General features: G+C 39.4%; 1 protein-coding gene across 1 annotated transcript in view; it reads right to left on the bottom strand.

The window, feature by feature from the left end:
- The window catches only part of dgt6 (dim gamma-tubulin 6), a 54,559-nt gene extending 40,073 nt beyond the window's left edge, over positions 1 to 14,486 (bottom strand). Inside the window, exons 1-4 of the mRNA XM_083126141.1 lie at positions 14,358 to 14,486; positions 7,547 to 7,671; positions 2,988 to 3,161; positions 1,049 to 1,172 (exon numbers count right to left, since the gene is read on the bottom strand). Coding sequence (XP_082982267.1) covers positions 1,049 to 1,172; positions 2,988 to 3,161; positions 7,547 to 7,660 — 412 coding nt within the window. The 5' untranslated portion in view covers positions 7,661 to 7,671; positions 14,358 to 14,486. The remainder of the gene's footprint in view (positions 1 to 1,048; positions 1,173 to 2,987; positions 3,162 to 7,546; positions 7,672 to 14,357) is intronic.
- Between the last annotated feature and the right edge of the window lie 5,393 nt (positions 14,487 to 19,879).

Raw genomic sequence — 19,879 nt, 5'->3', positions numbered from 1 at the left:
ACCTGGTCTTTAGTCCTTTAGTTTTGAATATGAGTATATTTTAGAATGTTTTACCTGGATAGGGATTTTTACGATTTTAATAACTAGGATTTTTAAGTGGTTTTTTTACCGATTCCTTCAACCATATCCCTATTTAACTCTATTTCACGTAACACCATGTCCGGTGTCTAGATTTCTAGTTAGACCTAAAGAAGGAGAAGGAAGTATTTACCTCCGAAACGTCGTCCGGATTAACATATACTCACTCAAGTAAGTTTGAAAAGTTTTAATACTATTTTACATATTTATTTTGATTTCTCCCATCGTTAGGATCATGAAATGAAAGCAAATATTCTACATGCTTCTCTTCACCGTGTAATTGTTGCCACCACATAACCATCGCACCCTGTTTTTCTTTCAGTCCCAAAATTGGTTTATAACATTTCATCGTGTAATTGCCTGGATAAGATAACAAAACCAACAAGAGTGGCACAGAACTCTATACTTCACATCACTTTAGAAAATTTTCTCCAATTTAATATTTCAACTATAATGCACAAATCAATAAGAACCAATATGTTCACTTTTTTTTTTCAGATGGAATAAATGTTCGCTTCGCTAAATTTTCATTTGTCAATAGTTTTTTTCTGTAGAATTTTTTCTCAAATTAAAATATTTTTTACATTTTATTCTGAAATTATGAGAAAATATCTGCACCTAGAGAAAATATGATGATGTACGGAAGAATCCTAAAATAAAAAAATAATAAAAAAAGAAAGTCTTTATGTTGAGGACTGTAGGAATTATAGTCATAAAACTAAAATAAATGAAATTCAACATGGATAACTTTTTGAAGATGGTAGATATTTCTAGAGTGGGAAATCTTGGGAACCTTCAAGATCCATTGAGGGACACTTGTGTACGTATATCCACCACAGGTCTTGATTTGTTATTTATTTCTGTCCAAGACCAACTGTAACAACTATGTACTTAATCTTAATTTTTATATAACTTAAATATTTGAATTCCTTTTACCGTACAATTAGGAAAATATATAAACATCACTCACCATACGCTCTCTCCATGTGCATGCGGATGGCATACTCTGCCAGTTTGAGGAGCACCAGGCATAGCTTGTCACCTCCAGGAGACAGGAGCATTGATGTCGTAACCATGGGGATTTGGGCTACAGCCTGAAATACAGCATTTACAACACAAATGTGAGATGGCCTCTCTACATAACACTTTACAATTGCAGCAAAAATGTGTACGGAAGCTTGTGTAACGTTCATTTTGAACTCCACTTAATGCTGATAACAGTTCATATATAACGCAATATTTCTCTAAGGAAAAATTCAATATACTGACCAAGGCAGAAATTAATTTTATTATAAAAAATATAAACAAACTTAATGTTTCAACCTTCTAGCAAGGTCTTCATCAGACTATGTACCAAGTACAAATGTAACAAGGTACAAGAACAGGACGATATATATATATATACACACACAAAAATACTCCCCTCCAGACTATTAGAAAGTTGTTCTGGAACATACGCGTACTAGCAGGTGGCTTTCACTCGTCTAAGGAGTGGTAGCGTCGTCGCCTTGTAATCAAGGGGTCCCGGGTTCGACACCCGGTGTAGGCACATAGTGGTTCCAATCCCACTTTATACTGTAGATCCAGTCCCAATTAGCCTTACTGTGCATAAAGTGGACTTAAAACACCAATTAATTCAATCAATCGATCTAAGGTAGATATCACACTGAAGTGACTAGTGACATAACTTGAAGTTGAATCAATGGAATATGGAATATAAGCTTATGCATCGTGTCATGCCACTATGGAGTTATATGTTTGTTCTCAAGTGGCATGTCACTTGTCACTTTGGTGAGGAATTCGCCTGAGACGAATTAAAGAAGAAGCTTTTTCTTTTTAAAGAATGGCAGGGCTTTTAGCAGAGGTGAAATTCATACATTGTACCTCAAAATAATGGTAGTTAAACAACAAGTTGCAGTTATAATAGGCTAATTCTTCTTTGTTAAAAAAAAAAATTGGGTACACGAAAAGCAGTGTTGCCACCTTACCAAAAAATCTGGAAAAATGCTTCTAGCATCAGCCCTATGGACACACGATGGATCAAAATTAATTTTAGAAAAACATAATTTTTAAGTAATTTTGTAAATTGGACATTTCCCTCTGGACATCTAATTGTTGCATGTTGTGAACAAGGTTTTTTGTTTGTTACATGTAAAACAAATATATTATCAAAAAGCACTGATTGAAGAGTAATACCTCATTTATGATTTTATTTTTAATGTTGGTAGGAGAAAAATTGACATTTGAAAAAATAGTTACAATGGATATATTGTGTTGTGATTTCAGTATGTCATGCCCTCATATACATACAATGAACAAAAATAGAAAACTGAAATATCATTTGCACTTTTCAAGAAATGACACGTACTGCCATCAAGGAGAAACGCCGCGGAATGTTCGCCCGTGGTGTGTTGTTCCATTGTGACAATGCTCCCGCCCACACCTCCCAAGTTGCGGTGGCTGCAATTCATGCAGCAGGGTTTGAAATTGTCCCTCATGCCCCTTATTCTCCAGATCTGGCCCCCAGTGACTTCCACCTGTTCCCGAACATGAAGAAACACCTTTGTGGAAAACATTTTGCCAGTGATTCCGAGGTTATGGATGTTGTGAATGCTTGGTTGCAGGACCAACCAAAATAATTTTTTTCTGCTGGGATTGAAGCACTGGAAGGCCGATTGGAAAAGTGTGTTAATGTTGCAGGGGACTATGTTGAAAAGTGACAGTGATTTTGTTTTCCTACGAGGGTTCCTTCTATGTCAGGGGCAGAGCATGCTGAACCACTCTCGTATTATTAATTATTTTGTAGGTTATATGTAATATTGTATTTTGTGTTGATATGTGGAAGAAAGAAATCTGTGCTAAATAAAAAGTACCAAATGCATGGAATGTAGCAAACGATTTTGCCTTACTTTCAGTTCTGAGAGCTTGTTGGCTACAATTTTACGAAACTGGAACTCCATTTTTTTGTCCAACACTGGCCAGCATAGCTTGAAGGTTTCCTTGCAACCATTTGGATCTATGATGTTTAGGAAGTAGAACACAACTTGCTGGAAGGCCTCCATGTTGGGAAGATAGAATATCTCCTGTAATTAAAAGAAATGTTGCAATGTTAAGATAAACTTGCATTATAAATGCAAGGTTTCAACAGATCAAGAGATTTCAACCTTGAAGTTTAAATAAAGTACACTGTACTTATCTTAACTTCCTAACAACTGCTTATATGAAGACATTGCATGTATCAGCACTTACACTCTGCACACAATACAAGGGAAAGCCAGTGAAACAACATAAAAAAACATGACTCACTCGTTGAACCAAAGAATAACTTTGAAACTCATCTTGGGAATTTATTTCCTTATCAAGACAAAAATTATTAACAAAAAAAAGGTCTAAAATCTCCATACCTAGGTTACAAGTTGAATGAATCTGTATAGATGAGAAATAACATTTTGGATTGTTTGTTCATTTTTCTAGGGCAAAACCTGTTGTTGTCTAGTTAAATCCATTAAGTAGGCGAATGAACAGCGCTCGAAAAATTTTCTTCAAAGCTAGGTGCCAACTCTGAAAATCAGGCACCAGGAAACTACCTACTAGCAATTGTGCATACTACAGAGTGTTTCAAAAGTTGCACAACACAAACTTTGAAAATGTATATCATGAAAACCGTAAGAGGTATTTACACCAGGTTTTCTGCACTAAACTAATCATGTACGCTATCACTGGGTTAATAAATTTATGTTAGCATGTATCCAAATAAAAGGAAATACATTATTTTAAAAAATATTGTTAATTTGCTGAAAACATCTGGATTAATTTTCAACAATATAAACGAACGTAGAAATTTTCAGCGAAAAATGCAGGTTTGACCAGGATTCGAACACGGGTCTCTGATATACCATGCCATTTCTCTAATCACTTTTTCTTTTACAACCATTGAGCTACTGAGGCGGCCTGGCCTCGCCTGATTTTTCGCTGTCGCTGTTTTACCTGCGTGAAATCTTCTCTGCCAGTGCTACCACAACGGGATCTGTTGCCTTTGAAATACAGTAGGCTTCGATGTTGCCTGGTTCCTCCCAGCGTAGAGATGTTAATTATTTAAGATCAGGCACACACAGGAAATGTACTACGTAGAAAATGCATTAACATCTCTACGCTGGGAGGAACCAGGCAATGTCGAAGTCTACTGTGTTTCAAAGACAACACATCCCCTTGTGGTAGCACTGGCAGAGATGATTCCACGCAGGTAAAACAGCGATAGCGAAAAATCAGGCGAGGCCAGGCCAGCTCAGTGGTTAGAGAAATCATACGGTATGCCAGAGACCCAGGTTCGAGTCCTGGTCGAGCCTGCATTTTTGCTGAAAATTTCTACATAGTACATCTCCTGTGTGTGCCCAATCTTAAATAATAATACCAACTCTTAACAATTTGTGGGATCATTTGTTGGTATTTGACTAGTCGTAAAACAGTTGCTTTGTGAGGTACAGCAGAAGCAGGAAATTTTTCTTGGAAAACCTCTTGCACATGAGTGTAAGAATTAGTAGTAAAATACTCTTCAGCAATGCACACGTGCTGCTCCAAAGAATACGCCATGCTGAATCAATTACTTGTAAAAGAACAGGCATAGTAGCGTCGACAGTGAGCGAAGAGAATTCAGCGTAACCAGAGGCAGACTAGGATTCTCTCAAGAGTCCAATTTCGGCACAAAATCTTGGATTATGATTTTTCACATAAATGTATAGCCAATACTTAGGCACATGTGGCATGCATCTGTTGACAATATTTTGTACTGCTAGCATTGCCATATACGAGGTTTGGCTAGAAAAAAACCGGATTGATGTTGCTATTGGCAAACAACGAATGCGCGAAGGTTGAGCAATGCATGATTCTATACTACCATACCCTGCCTACAGAATGACTAATTGCCCTGGGTGCAGGCCTCTCAGTTTCGCTGTGGCACTTGGACAAAGCGGAACGTGCGTCTGTGCTCCGTCGGAAAAATGCTTAGTATTAAAATGGAACAGCGTGTCAATATGAAGTTCCTTTACAAACTGGGGAAATCCGCAACAGAAGCGTACGACATGTTAAAATCTGTGTACGGGGATGAGTGTTTATCACGCACACAAGTGTTTGAGTGGTTTAAACGGTTTAAAGAAGGACAGGAAATGATCCAAGACAACCCACGTTCAGGACGACCATGCACGTCAAAAACGGAAACAAACATTCAAAAAGTGAGTGATGTGATTCGAAAAGATCGTCGATTGACCATTAGAGCAGTTGCTGAAATCACAGGAATAGACAAAGAAAGTGTTCGACAAATTTTACACGAGAATTTGAACATGAGTAAAGTGTGTTCAAAACTCGTGCCAAGGAACCTGACATTGGAACAGAAGGAAGCTCGAGTGAACATTTGTACGGACACTTTGAAGAACATTGAAACAGACCCTACATTCTTTGAGAGAGTGATAACCTGTGATGAATCGTGGTTTTTCACGTACAACCCTGCAACAAAGAGCCAATCAATGCATTGGAAGACCCCGAGTTCGCCACGTCACAAGAAAGCTTGCATGAGCAAGTCCAAATTCAAAGCCATGATGATTGTCTTTTTCGACATTCGAGGCATTGTGTACGTTCATTGGGTACCCGAGGGTCAAACTGTAAACCAACATCATTACATTAATGTGCTGAAAACCCTTCGTGAGCGAGTAAGAAGACGACGACCTGATTTGTGGCAACGGAAGTCATGGATTCTGCACCAAGACAATGCTCCTGTCCATACGGCCCTGTCAGTGAAGACATTTTTGGCTAAATATGGCATCCCAGTGTTAGAACATCCACCGTATTCGCCGGACCTTGCTCCCTGTGACTTCTTTTTATTCCCCAGAGTGAAGTCCACGCTAAAAGGAACAAGATTTGAGACAGTAGAAGCTGTGCAAAGAAAAGCAACGGAAGTAATGAACATGATCTCCGAAAATGACTGGCAACACTGCTTCCAGCAATGGAAAATTCATATGGAGCGGTGTACAGATCGTGCAGGGGAGTACTTTGAAGGAGATAAAGTTCCTGTTCTACAAAATGCCGAATAAAAGATTTCATAGCATCAGTCCGGTTTTTTTCTAGCCAAACCTCGTATGTCCCAAAAATTGCACTTTTTCACTCAACCCATAAAATCGCCAATAAAATATCCATCAAATGTTGCACATGAGCAATATTGGTCGCAAATGACAGATTGACATGGCATCAGTCATCAAATTATGACCCTTCGATAATTTCTTACGTACTTTTCTCATTCAAAAGTGCATTTCTGGAAGTAATTTAATACTGCCTTCCACCAGTAATTTATCTAAATTTTCTGTATGGAGAAAACTGATAATTTTAAGCATTGAAAAATATCTCAAAGGATGAGACTTTATACGCAGAAAACCCGGTGTAAATATCTCTTACGATACACATTTCCAAAGTTTGGGTTGTGCAACTTTTGAAACACTCTGTATAAGAAGCTGAGCATCATGGTATTCAAAACATCGCTAAATCATTGGAGAAAACAGGAAATGGGGTGTTGGGGGATAAAGAGTAAGAAATTATTACTGGCACTCTGGAATGTTCACAACGTTGATTTAAAAAAAAAAATAATTTGCTAACTTACGCTGTACTGCAATTTAAACTTAGACATCAAAATTTCGTACATATTACAGCATAAGATCACAGTCGCCAGGCAGACATTTTTAGTTGCCATGGCGACCTGGTGACCCGAGATTTTTCGAGCCCTGCGAATGAACCATTAGATTTTTGCTTTAACATCAATCATTTGGCATCAGATCAGTGAATTATTAGTTTTGCATGTGTAAAGGGGTGGGGGGAGGTGCACCTTGGTATTTGTTGCATTTCTTTATTCCCTAATTTTTAAATAAATGGTATTGTATATATTTTGGTGAAAGACGGGCATGACTTTTTTCTCTCCTGTTGCGTAAAAACAACTCCCAGTTTCATTTGAAGCACTGATTGAGAATTTAGTCACTCAAGATTAATTAAAAAGGATGAGAAATAGTTGTCGAATAATATGTATATTAATATTACCCTGCATATCCATGAAAGATATTAGAGAAACTTATCTTGTGACATTCAGAACAAAATGGTTCAATAAAAAAAGCAACTCTAATTAAAACACACACAACCAAAATAATAAAAGAAATAACTCCAATAAAGAAGCAAGTAATGTATAAAAAAGTAAATATACCCCTGCTTGTTCAAGCTTCAGTATTACAGATTCATTTTCTTTTAAACAATACTGTAATCACTATTGAACCGAAGCAAGGCTTGAAAATGAAGATGGATGATGATTAGGTCAAGGAACATAGAAAGGACTCCAATCTGCAATTTCTGGTGTAAGATCATGAGTCAACAACTCTACATGGAATAGCAGAAAATATGATACTGTTTATTGTGATATCACCTTAGCACTACGACATACCTCTTTGATGCATGCCTTGAGACTGCTGCTCATTGGGTACAGGTAGCTGAGGAGCTGAAGATTCTCGTAGAGCATTCTGTGGTAGGCCTTGGATGAAGAGCGGGAACCACTCATATTGGCTAGAGCTGGAAATTCGTACACTTTATTAGCAAAACAAATTACAGAAATATTCAACACCGAAATACTACATTCACATCCTTTCCATCAGGCAAGACAAAATCTCTGTTCCAAAGCCATGGCATCCAAAGATGGAAGATAGAAGACTGCATTAGGAAGGGTGAAAAAAGGAGTAGTACAGAGGGTTCCATTCAAGTGTAGACCGCTGTGTCGGTATTTGCGCTATCGGAGTGCGAGGCACTCGTGGCCGTTTGTAGGCATCATAGACACACAACAGTTTCCGTAATTATTTTAGAAAGTGATTTACTTACCACATTTATAAAAGAAGGTGTTCAAACTAGTCACCTTCGATGCGCATGAATTTTATTTCAGCTATCTAGTTTAAATAGAAGCAGAGTTACAGCACATTTAGGATAGCTACACAAGCTCAGAAAGGGCAATTTGACACACCATGCTTTACTCCACAACAACTGAAAATTGTCAGTTATTAAGTTCCATGAATAGTTTCATCCACCCAAATTTCACAAAAATTGGAGATGGTCAGGCTGTGGGCTGTGTTGATTTTGTATGGAATGACTCATATGTAGGGTGGTGTTGGGTAGGGCCCAACACATTCTTCAATCTTGGCCATTTTGGAGGTGACATGATCAGAATCACGTACCAGCTGAATTTACCTCCTCCCCAAGGATTGCCTTAGGTGCCCATTTATTTGAGGCTGGGCGAGCCTCAGAGTTGCTTTATGTGAGGACAAGACCAGAAAAATTAACCCACACCACGTCTCCTATGCAAAAAGATGCTCTATTTTTTGTGTGTGTGTGGGGGGGGGGGGGGTACATGAATCCAATTCATGTATGTATTCCTCTTATCAAAAGGGTGGTTCCCATGATCGAAACATTACTGACTCCCAACTGGCCCACATTTCTCCTCAAAAATGCATTATGTTTCAATTTTTCTTTATTGCCAAACTATAGGTTAAGTGCTGCCCTAAAATATTTAAGCCTCTTTTCTTAATCTCCAGAAACTCAGTTTAGGCAGAGATCTGAAAGTGTCATCAGAATTGGAGCTACCCCAGCACATAAAAAATCCATTTTTCATCCACAATCTTGAAATGCCTCCAACAAATGCAAAACAGAATTATCATTCCCTGTGTGTATCTAGTTGCGATATGAATTTCAGCCTAAATTCTCTAAATTTGCTACAGATATTATGGTCTCAAAATTGGTGACTTATCCCACCCTTCCTAAACCACACATTATGTTACAGAATTTTATTAAAAACTCAAGTGATGCCCTAACAAACATTGATGAGACTCTGGTTTCTTAATCTATGAAAATGTAACCTCAAAGATTAGCATAACTTAAAACTCTTGCAAGGCATGTTAAATCAATCGATCTGCCATTCACGATCTTCAAACATGGTGACCAATTGTTCTCAAATACAATGATACCAATCTTTCAAGTTATCTTGCAACTGTAAAAATTACAACTCGAAGGCTTTTCATTTATGGTAGAATGTACTTTTGTGATTTTACCACCATTCCTCTCCTAAACTATGAAATATCATTTTAAAAATTTTACTGCACAATTGCCAAGGGACAAATTACACTGCACATGAGGGCATTTAATTTTAAACGCAAAAGTTACATGTAAAATATCAAATATTTCATACAGTTAATAGCATGAAAAATTTACATATTCATACTTAATGGTCCAGATTAAATTTCTTCACATCTAGATACATTAAGCGAATATAAAAGTGGCACAAAATGTAAGGTAAAAAAGTGTAACATTTTCACAATCTGCAGACATGCTTTATCGACACATGTAGGTTGAATGTTATTTTGTTGTCTTCTGTTTCTTGTATTGTTCCTTTGGGGTCTCACACATAAGAGTACAACAGTAATCAGCTAACATGTTTCCATTCCATCTCCCACTGTATCGTTTTTCCACTTGGGCCACATCTTGGTGGAACCTCTCACAATGTTCGTCTGAAACTGCACCCATATTTTCCGGGAAAAAATCTAAATGGGAATGCAAGAAATGCAGCTTCAGTGACATGTTGCACCCGAAACTGTAGCAAGAGGAAATCAGTTCTTCCACAATTTCCACATAATTTCTATTTCCCAGAAAGTTCTTGCGCACATTTTCAAAAGGATCCCATGCCCTTCCCTCAGTGTCATTCAAAACTTGTCTGAAATTGGGATCCCGAAATAGCTGTCTTACATGTGGACCAATGAAGATACCTTCCTTTATTTTGGCATCACTTATGAATGGAAACTTTTCTTTTAGATCCTGTTTATCCATTGCCTTCACAAACAGTTTCATCAGGCCGAGCTTGATATGGAGAGGTGGTAACAAAATTTTTGATTTCTCGACTAAAGCTGGTACATTTTTCTCTCCCGAAGTGGCCATTCTTTTACAGCATAATGTCTGTCCTTTGCTCGGCTGTCCCACTCACAAATAAAAGAGCAAAATTTTGTGTAACCCCCTTGTAACCCAATCAGCAATGCAACAACTTTTAAGTCCACACATATGTTTCACTGATGTTCTTGGTAACATGTTTTCTGCAACATTCGTTCACGGTTTGCATAAGTCTCTTTCATGTGAAATGCATAAGCCAGCGGTATTGATGGCAACTTGTTCCCATTATGAAGTAAAACAGTCTTCAAACTAACCTTTGATGAATCTATAAAAAGTCTCCATTGATGCGAGCCATATTTGATCCGAGTCATATGCGATCTCAAGTTCCTTCATCAATCCTCTAACACTGTTAGTATACACTAAGTCAGCCTCCATTGAAAACCACTTTGCAATCGTTGATTCCCTCTTCCTGAAGTATGACATTTACATCACTTGTCAAAAGGTACCACTGTTGAAGTCTGGATCCAAGCAGTTGCACCTTTGTTTTGGGTAAATCCAAGTCTCAAACTAGGTCGTTCAACTCAGCTTGAGTAATTAAGTGCGGGACGTTGGTCACAGGTGGATGAAACTCATCATCATCTTCTATCATTCCAAAAAATGCATCTCTTGCATCATCTTCCAGTTCTAAATCCACGGTGGGTAACGGTTCCGATTGTTTTATGATATTTTTTCAAGTCCTCCTACCAGAACGACTAATTATCCTAGAATTTTGGCAATCACTGTCACACAAAATTTGAACATTCCTTGAAATAATGAGCATGGTTTGGATTCGAAAAAAAGGTTATTTATGTTGAAAAAAAAACTTAAAAATTACCTTACGCAAGCATGCATGCTTCCCATGGACAAGGTATTCTCTGTTGACAAGTGACAGTAAATATTGTAGACTAGTGGGAATGAATGTAGCAGTAAATCGGAACCTTAATAGAATGCATTTAGGGACTTTATTTTAATGCTAAGAGAACAAAATCTGACCTGCCTTACCTAACCACGAAAGCATATATTGAACAAAATCTTAAGTAATCGCTAAACCTCCGCAGTACGTGTTAACAGATGTAAATCGAAATCGAACCATGCAAAACTTGCATTCGTAGCATGACGAAATCTCAATAAAACAAAAGGAACTTGGGCCGTTAAGGTTATTGTCAAATTATAGATCAACTAATGCCATAATGCTCTTGTAAGTTTCATGCACAAAGCTCAAAACTATAGTCTACAAAAAGGGCAAAGCAAAGCACCCAAAACGACTTTCACACAACAGCAGCAATAATTTTAGGTATGACTGAAGATGACCGGACTCTTCTCAGATTTTCTTCATATTTGGCATACTTACTAATTGAGGCCTGCTAATGACGAATCTGGTTAAAATTTGTCGGAAACGTCTAGAAGTTGCAAAATAATTGTGAACCATTGACGCTAGCCCCACAAACCATTGACGTGTAGTTAGGTTAGTTTCGGTTAGGTTAGGCAAATATAGTTAAAATTTGGTGTCATGAAACAAAAAGTCGCGAAAATAGACTGTTTCCATTCCGAAAACTAACTCCTTATTTTCGCTTATTTTGCAATTTCTAGAAGTTTCAGACAACTTTTAACGGTACTTATCTGATATTCCCCGGACAGATTACTTAATTTTTACAGAAGAAGCTAGTTACGGTAATAAGTTCCTGTAGCATTGTCTAACATCTGGAAGGTGTTGTGTGATGTGGGAATGTTTCATAGCAGAAATTCATGCTCTTTGTTGAAAATTAATTCTCCGACTGACAATACAGTTTGCCTCGTACACCTTTGTACATCACCACGCGTCGTGATTGTGTTTTGTTCATGTTCATTGGGTATCCAGTGTTTCGAATTGTCTGTGTTTGCAACGAACGTTAGAAACATGTGTCGTGGATGCATGGTGAAATTCGTACCGGGTGTGGAAGATCCAGTGGATTTTTTAATTTAACTGAACACGGGATTGTGAAGAAAAGAAAGGAATGTCGAAAATGTGGCAGTGAATGTAAGCTACTCCTTAGAAGGAATGGGCTGTGGGTATATGTCTAATATGTCGTGTCTTGGATGCATGGTGAAATTCATCTAAGTTTTCCGTATCCTGGAAATGGATTTCTTCAAATTTAAAAGCTTGGGGCTCATTTAGGGGTAGGTGACTCCAGCCAATTTTTAACATGCCTATAACAGGGACTCTATAGAGAAAGCTTGTGACCCAGAGTGGAGGCGGGGCAGTGGCAGGGGGCGGGCGGTAGGTCAATTACCCCAGGTGCGGAGCCCGTAATTGGTGGGAAATTTCCAACCCCAAAAACCATTCACTGATAGCGCCACGAAGCATTACAATTTTCTTTGTAAAACAATGCGAAAAAGATTTCTTGGGTTCCGAAAGTTCAAACACTGCATAACGAATGGAAATCGACAAAACACAAGCACGACACGCGATTATGTAGGAAGGTGTACGCACCATATTGTGTTTCAGGCAAGCAAAAAGACTACGAGAAAGAAGTACTCGTAATGTGAAAAATTGCAAATACTTTCATCAAAAAAACGTGAATACACCTTAAAGAATGTTCCGTGAAGCAGATAGGTAAGTACAAAAGTCAAAAATTGACAAAACGAAGAAATTATGTGTGTCCGGTGAATAGTAGATTTGGTACTACTTTACTATACCGGAGACACCTATCAATGATTTATTTCACAATTTTTTACATTGCTAACGTACTATTCTGCATTGCGGAACATTTCTTTAGGTGAAATAATGAATTTCTAACGAAAATAATGTCTATTTCATACATTAACGAGTACTTACTGTTGTTCCTTATTTCCCACAAACCATCCACGGGTAGCCCAAAAATTCACGATAGCCCCACGAACCCTCACGAGGACAAGGTATGCCTACTAGGTTAGGTTAGGCCTGTTAGGTTAGGTTCCATTAGCACTCCTTTCGTTCAATTTAGCATATACGGACAATACAAGAGCGTATTGTGCTTTCGTGCAGAAAGCAAATAGCGGCAGCAGCAATAGCGCGTCGGAAATAGATTTTCGTAGAAAACCACATGGATTCGCATTAAAATGGATCAAAACTACATTCCCGAACATCAACAACGCTACAGAAAATGATTTGCGTAAGTACTTTCTCCTGTAAATTTGAAGAAATCCGTCTCTGGTATAGTAAAGTGTTACCGTAGATTTTTACTCTTTTATCTTCAGATTCGTGATTATGAGGCCTCAATTAGTGAGTATGCCAAATATGAAGAAAATCTGAGTCGTTTCTAATTTTATATAGTTAGGTTTGGTGTTTTAAGTCCACTTTATGCACAGTAAGGCTAATCGGAACTGGACCTACAGTTTAAACTGGGATCCGAACCACTACGTGCCTCCACCGGGTATCGAACCCAGGACCCCTTGATTACAAGGCAACGACGCTACCACTGCGCCATCGGGGAGGCCCTTACATAGTTAGGTTAGGATTGTTAGGTTTGGTACTGATAGTTATTTTCGGATTGTTTTACAAACAAAAAGCGGAGAAAGTATTCCGAAATTGCAGGTTTAACTTACATGGGCCATTCTATGGGATCAAATATCTCCGTTAATTGTGCTTTCCTAACGCTGGAACCACTTTTACATTACGAAAAACAGTGAAACCTGTGGAATAAAAAAAAAATCGACGAATTCTCGAGGGGGTACAGTGCACAAACGGCCCCAAAAATCGTTCTCCAGAAAGCATGCATTTAATCGTTAAGAATCTGAAGTGCGTGTTAAAAGACAAATAGAAATGAAACCATGTAAAAATTGCATGCATACTATGATTATGTGATTAGTTGGGAATTAAATAATCTGAACTTGGGCCCAAGGGGAATGGAACGACATGCATAGTAATCTTGTGTTTTTGTCAGCTTACGCGTGTAAGGTTTGGTGACGTTGGCCTGTGCAGTGTTCCTTAGCTTTCTGAGCATGCACACTTTCTTTTTTCAATCGTGTCACCGGTTCCATATTTTACACACAAAATACTTGAACCACGTACATTTTGCCTTCCGGCGAAGGAAGATGATATCATACTCCGATGCCTCATAATTTTTCTACGAGGCCTAAACCTACTTGCCACTACACAGAATGCAACTGATTGATCGATATCCAATTCCCAACGAACTCATGTTTTTTTTTTTTTTCAATTAAACTACATTTCAAAAGTAGAAAAGTGGAAATCACATGCTTGGAAATAGATGGGTGATTAACTTTTCAACGGTTTCGCACGAATATAAAAAACCCATGTAAAAATAATTCCTCACCTTATTCAAAAATACAATCCACGAGTAAATCTTCGGAATACAAGACCAATTACGTTCCTGTCAAGAAGAAAGCCACATAACATAGTAACACAACAGATTTACTGATTTGAATTTTTGACATTGACACTTCCTCACACAGCTTCTTCAGCTCGGTCTTCTTCCTCTTCTTCCAGCTAAGCTTTGCTTGTTACGTGTCTGTTATGAGCAATTTTACTAGGGGTACAGGTACAGCGCCTTGAATAACGTAGTGTGGAAAACGACCCAAGAAACTGATTCCCCGAGACGATGACAAGTAGATGGCAGTGCGATCGACCCAGGTGCTAATTATGTTATGAAAGTAATGCGGCTTAGTTAGTTTTTGGAATATATTGTGTAGATTTGTTTCTCTAGAAAGGCGGTAAGTGAATTGATGGAAACAGTTATATTTGTGGAGTGATTTGCAGTCACGAAATGGCATTAATTTGGAAAGAAAAGTAAAATAAAATTAATAAATAAATAGCATGCGTAACACAAGAAGAAACATCGCAATGTGATTCCGGACGTCAGGTCTTGGACTGTGTATTAGAGTTTATTTTTCTATGTTATTAGAATATAAATAGTATCCTGAGAGATATTTCATACTGAGGCGACAAACCACAAATGTCGCTTGAAAGCGAGCAGTCTCAAATCAATGCAGCCTTTCGAACCGTAGGGACAAAAGCTCTGAATGCACCGTTTCCTCAAGGAGATTTTACACCAAAGCGACACGCGACAAACGATACGAGAATTTCACACCAAAGCGACACGGGTCATTCGGTCCAAGGCAACTTTCATACCGAAGTGACACATGTTGCTTGGAAAGGAGCCAATCAAGAGCAACATTTCACATCGTAGCGGCATGACGGGAAGCACAGGCCAGCTTTCGGTTGGTGAAATCCTCAAGCGATAAGTGTCGCGTGCCGCTTGTCGCTTTGGCGCGCAACCTCACTAAAGCAAGACAGACACTCATCGCGTATAACTAACCACGGCAACATGTTGCAAGTTATTGAGGAAATGGCCCAGTTTGAGCGACGCAAAAGCGACAAAGCGACACGTGTGGCTTGTCACTTAGTTGGGAACTCCCCCTCTAGCGCGTCGCTTCGGTCTCAGCACCCTTCCTTTAAGGAGCTTTCCGACCGAAGTAACAAGTAGCACGCGAATACGTCATATGAACGTGTCGTTTGCTATTTGGACCCTCATGTGGGCGCCGGGGCCGCTTCCATCGTTAGAAAAGTTCCCGAATTTGAACCGGTCGCGGATCGAACCCGGGACCTTTAGCATGGTAGTCAGACGCGTTACCGACTGAGCCACCGCGGCCACTCTAACTTTCTAAGTTATAGGCACACTCATTTTGTGCACGTTGCTTCATATCGCTATTTGTTAAAATTATAATACATTTTCGAACTAGTGCAGTTTAAAACCATCAGCACGCGCGTTGTCTGGAAGAAGCAGACGATTCTCACGGAACAAACCAGCCTCCTGGCCAGTGCGTTTGGTGAATCTCGTTCTTGCACGAAAAGCACGGAATGCGACTTTTGGGACAGCCAGGCGCGGTTGGCCCTATAGCGCACAGGATCAGTGAACCCCCAGTAATATACGATAATCACCTCGAGAATGAACAATGTCTTTAAATTTTCATATTATTTCGCTAAAAATTCTACACAATAAGTCATGTATTTGTGCCCGTAACACGGCGAACTCTCTTGCTGAGAAGAAGAAACCGCGAATCGGCCGCCCTGATACAGACCCTCAGTTGAACCCCCACAGGACAGCTCGTGCCATTGTGAAAGCTTCGTGCGGGAGCAGAAGCGCGAGGAGGGTATAGGACAAAATACAAGGGAGATGAGATTTGCAGAACCTATGTTCAACCCAACGGTCATGCGCAGTTCGTTCTCTCGCAGAAGGCGCGGGACAAGGCTCCTTTCTCGCTGCTTCCTCCCTTCCAGTGTTGCTGCGTGCGGTTCAAGTTTGAAGCGCACACATTACATATTCAATCTTCTCTTGTATCATTTTTGCACCGAACTTCTTGGAATAAATGCAAGATTGTGTCAGAGATGGATGAGTGGAAACAAATAGAAGCTGGAATTAGATGCGATGAATTAAAATAAAGGAGATACATTACCAAAATACCTTGTGCATGCATTCAGAGGTGTTTCCTTAAAGGTGGAAACACTTCGGGTTCGCGAAAGAGAAAGAATGGCGCGAAGACGTGACTCGCTGTCGCTCGGTGTCAAAGTCTCAAGTTTTTTAGTTTTTGAAGTGCTTGGATACTTGTTGGAAAGTATTAAGTGATGCTGCGAGTGAAACGAGGGATGGACTTTACCTAGGTTATGTCATTTGATGCAGTGTAGGCGTTGCTGTCCGCGCAGGTAAGAAATGACCGATAGAAATGCACATAATTAACGTAAACAAACTTCCTTGTCCACTGAAAAAAAGCGTGTGCTGGTCGACCAGCCCCAAATTTGAACAAACCTGTCGCGTATAAATGAAAGGGTCTCAGGTTCGATTTCTAGTATGCGCATGCCATTAGTTGCCATTTCCCTTTAACAAATGTAGGACCAGTTCTGATTAGTCAGCATGGACGTCCGGAAGGGGAAAAGGGGGCCGCCCCCCCATAGAAATTGAATGTAAACCAAAAATTATATATTACACGCATATAATTTAATTTCAGTCACAGTAATTTTTGGTAATTATTATAAAAGCGTTGCAGTAACTTTAGACTGAAGGAGTGTTTTTTGCTCCTCGTGGGGAAAATTATATTACTTGCCCCTACTTGAGGATGTCCATGATATTCCAACAAAACTCAACTTTTTTCATAAAGGCACAATTTATTGTAGTTTCAGCCCTAAATTTATTCGCACACCCCTACAACAAAACCTTATACTCCCAGATAAAAAGAATTCTTGACAAAGCTTTTAAACCCTCCCCCATCCTTTTGTTGGGCGAAGGAAGTATATTTTGCGGAAAGTGAATATATGTCACATCACTTCAGTGAACCCCCGGGTAAATAATGCACGAGCCGCGCCTGGGGACAGCATAATGAAACTTACAAAACGCACGGAAGCACTTATGGGACAGCCAGTTACCATAACGTGTTAAACTCGTGCGACTTTCGGAACGGGCCCATGGGTACCTGGGGGAAAACCTGGGAGTAAAGGCGGTCAGGGGCGTGATGTTGATCATATCACTGCCACTCACCACCGGATCAAGAAAGTGGTCATTTTAAAATTTAAAAAGTTGTTAAATCTCGACGTTTTCTGCAGTGCAAGTGTCTGGAACTTATCGGAAAATGTTTGTTTTTATTCCAGAAATGCAAAAGCAATCACTTAAGTTGAAAATGTCGTGCAGAATTCGAGATTTCCAGAGCTTGGGGAAATTTCGAACATTTCCCGACTTTGTCGGGAAATAGCGAATTTTTCCGTCCCGACCAAAACAATTTTGTCCCGCACTCTCCTAAATTTTACATAACAAGACAGTTGCAAGCACAGCAAGTATCATTTCAGGGGCGCGTCGAGCAGGTGCCTGTAGTGTCTGTATCTTTTTCACTCCTTGCTTTAGCTTTGAAGCCAGTGGGCGGAGCTTAAGTTTGTCAGCGCAAGATTATGGGAGAATTCACACCGAAGAAACGCGCGACACGTAACATGCAACACGAAACACGTGTCGCTTGGAAGCCAACACTCAGTAATCAATGCAACCTTTCGAACCGAAGAGACACGGCAAGATGCACGTGTCGCATGTCGCTTACGTGCTTTTCGGACTGTGCCGTTTTCTCAATACCGTGCATCGTGTTGCTTCAGTTTCTTGTTCGCGCATGCGCAGCGAATGCTTCATTCCAACGAGCTGTACTTAGACTCTAGAAGAGAGCTCAACCGGCATTATGTTTGATCCTCTAATTTGTTGATATAATAAAGTATCGATATGTACAGTGTCTCTCAAAAGTTTTAGGACGACATTTTAAACTAGGCAACCCAATTGACACAAGGAGTTGGTGGGTTGTGTGTAGAGTTAGGCTCAATTTCAGGGTTGCCACTTGCACAATAGATATTTATGAAATACGCGAAAGATATAAAAACAAGTAATATTGTATAAAACTAGAAAAAAAATCAGTATTACATTGTTGCAAATGAGAAATGCTTTCTGAAAGATGGAAAATCAACTCTCTAGTACTTAAGAGTGGCCTGGAGGTTGGCATGAAAGTAGTTTCCTGGCCCGATGCGATACAGAGACACCTAGCGACATATCAGAGGACTAGGAAGAGAACCTTCCTCCCTTCACCACCCCCTCCCCTCCGCGTGACTCCCGCAGTGAGGTTTCCAGGAAAATGACACCCACCTGTTTCTTTTCATTCTGGTTTCGGAGGCTAAAATTTCTCCACTGGCAAAGCAATTCGCATTTCACTGCTTGCTGGCTGACTCTTGCATGGAACGAGAAGAGTGGCAGGCTCCCGAGACCTGAAGTTTTGATTGAATAAATTTGGTTGATTACAGTGGCTAGTATAATTATGTTGAATTTTCTTGTTGAGGTTAGAATTATCAATTGAGAGGAAAGAAGGAGGTAGAGAATATCAGTTGAAAGAAAGGGGGTGTTCTTTTATACAAAATCGATATATAATAATAATGATAATAATAAGGCAAGAATTAGTAACAATTATTATTTCAACTATTAACGAATCAAGTCCCTATTAGAGATGGGCAGGAGCGAAACTACCTGGAATTTAAAAAGGGGAAACGTGGACATGCGTAATAACATATGGAAAAACTAAAAAGGAGAAAGACGGACAAAACAATGTAACAAAATGTACAGTAGTAACAAAGATGTCAGGAAACAATAGTATAATTATTATACTATTGTTTCCTGAAGTAGCGGCTCGTGCCTAAAATAACAGGTGAAGAAGTACATTTATAGGCAATGAAAAACAAATAGTAAGTGTCAGTGCGCCCTCCACAATTTAAAACGTCTTTTTTGTCTTCATCTGTCCATCTGGAAAATGGTGTCTGCAACAAATTACACACTAAGTCATTTACTGGGTTCATTTTACAAACCACAGCTCAACACATGAACACAACACACGATAGGAAACGCGAAACACACACGCGGAACAAGATCTCACGAGAACGCAACGATTTTGCCACAACCACTGGATGCAATGTTTTCTGTCGACGAGAGAACTGCTGCACCTAGATGGCGACACCCGTTCAATTCCAACGCTAGGTGACGTCACCGTTGCCATGACAACCGGCTAAAGTCTTCCGCAACCTGGCGGCGTCTGCTCTTGGTTTGTTTATGCTACGACGAACTCTTCACGTGCGTAGCGCCGAGCGGCGTATTATTTGAGTATTATCGTGTGAGTTCTGCTGGGAAATAGTTTAATTTAACAAGCAAATGAAAAATGTCAATATTAATTTGAAAATTAGGTGAAAACATCTGCACTTGTTGCACTCGGCCAGCCGCCACTGGCTATAATATTGAACATACATACACTTTGATGAAGTAGTTTTCTTTGT

The sequence above is a fragment of the Lepisma saccharinum genome, chromosome 1 (assembly GCF_977018435.1).
Source record: "Lepisma saccharinum chromosome 1, izLepSacc3.1, whole genome shotgun sequence".
Taxonomy (NCBI): Eukaryota; Metazoa; Arthropoda; class Insecta; order Zygentoma; family Lepismatidae; genus Lepisma; species Lepisma saccharinum.
This window is presented reverse-complemented; position numbering and strand designations above follow the sequence as displayed.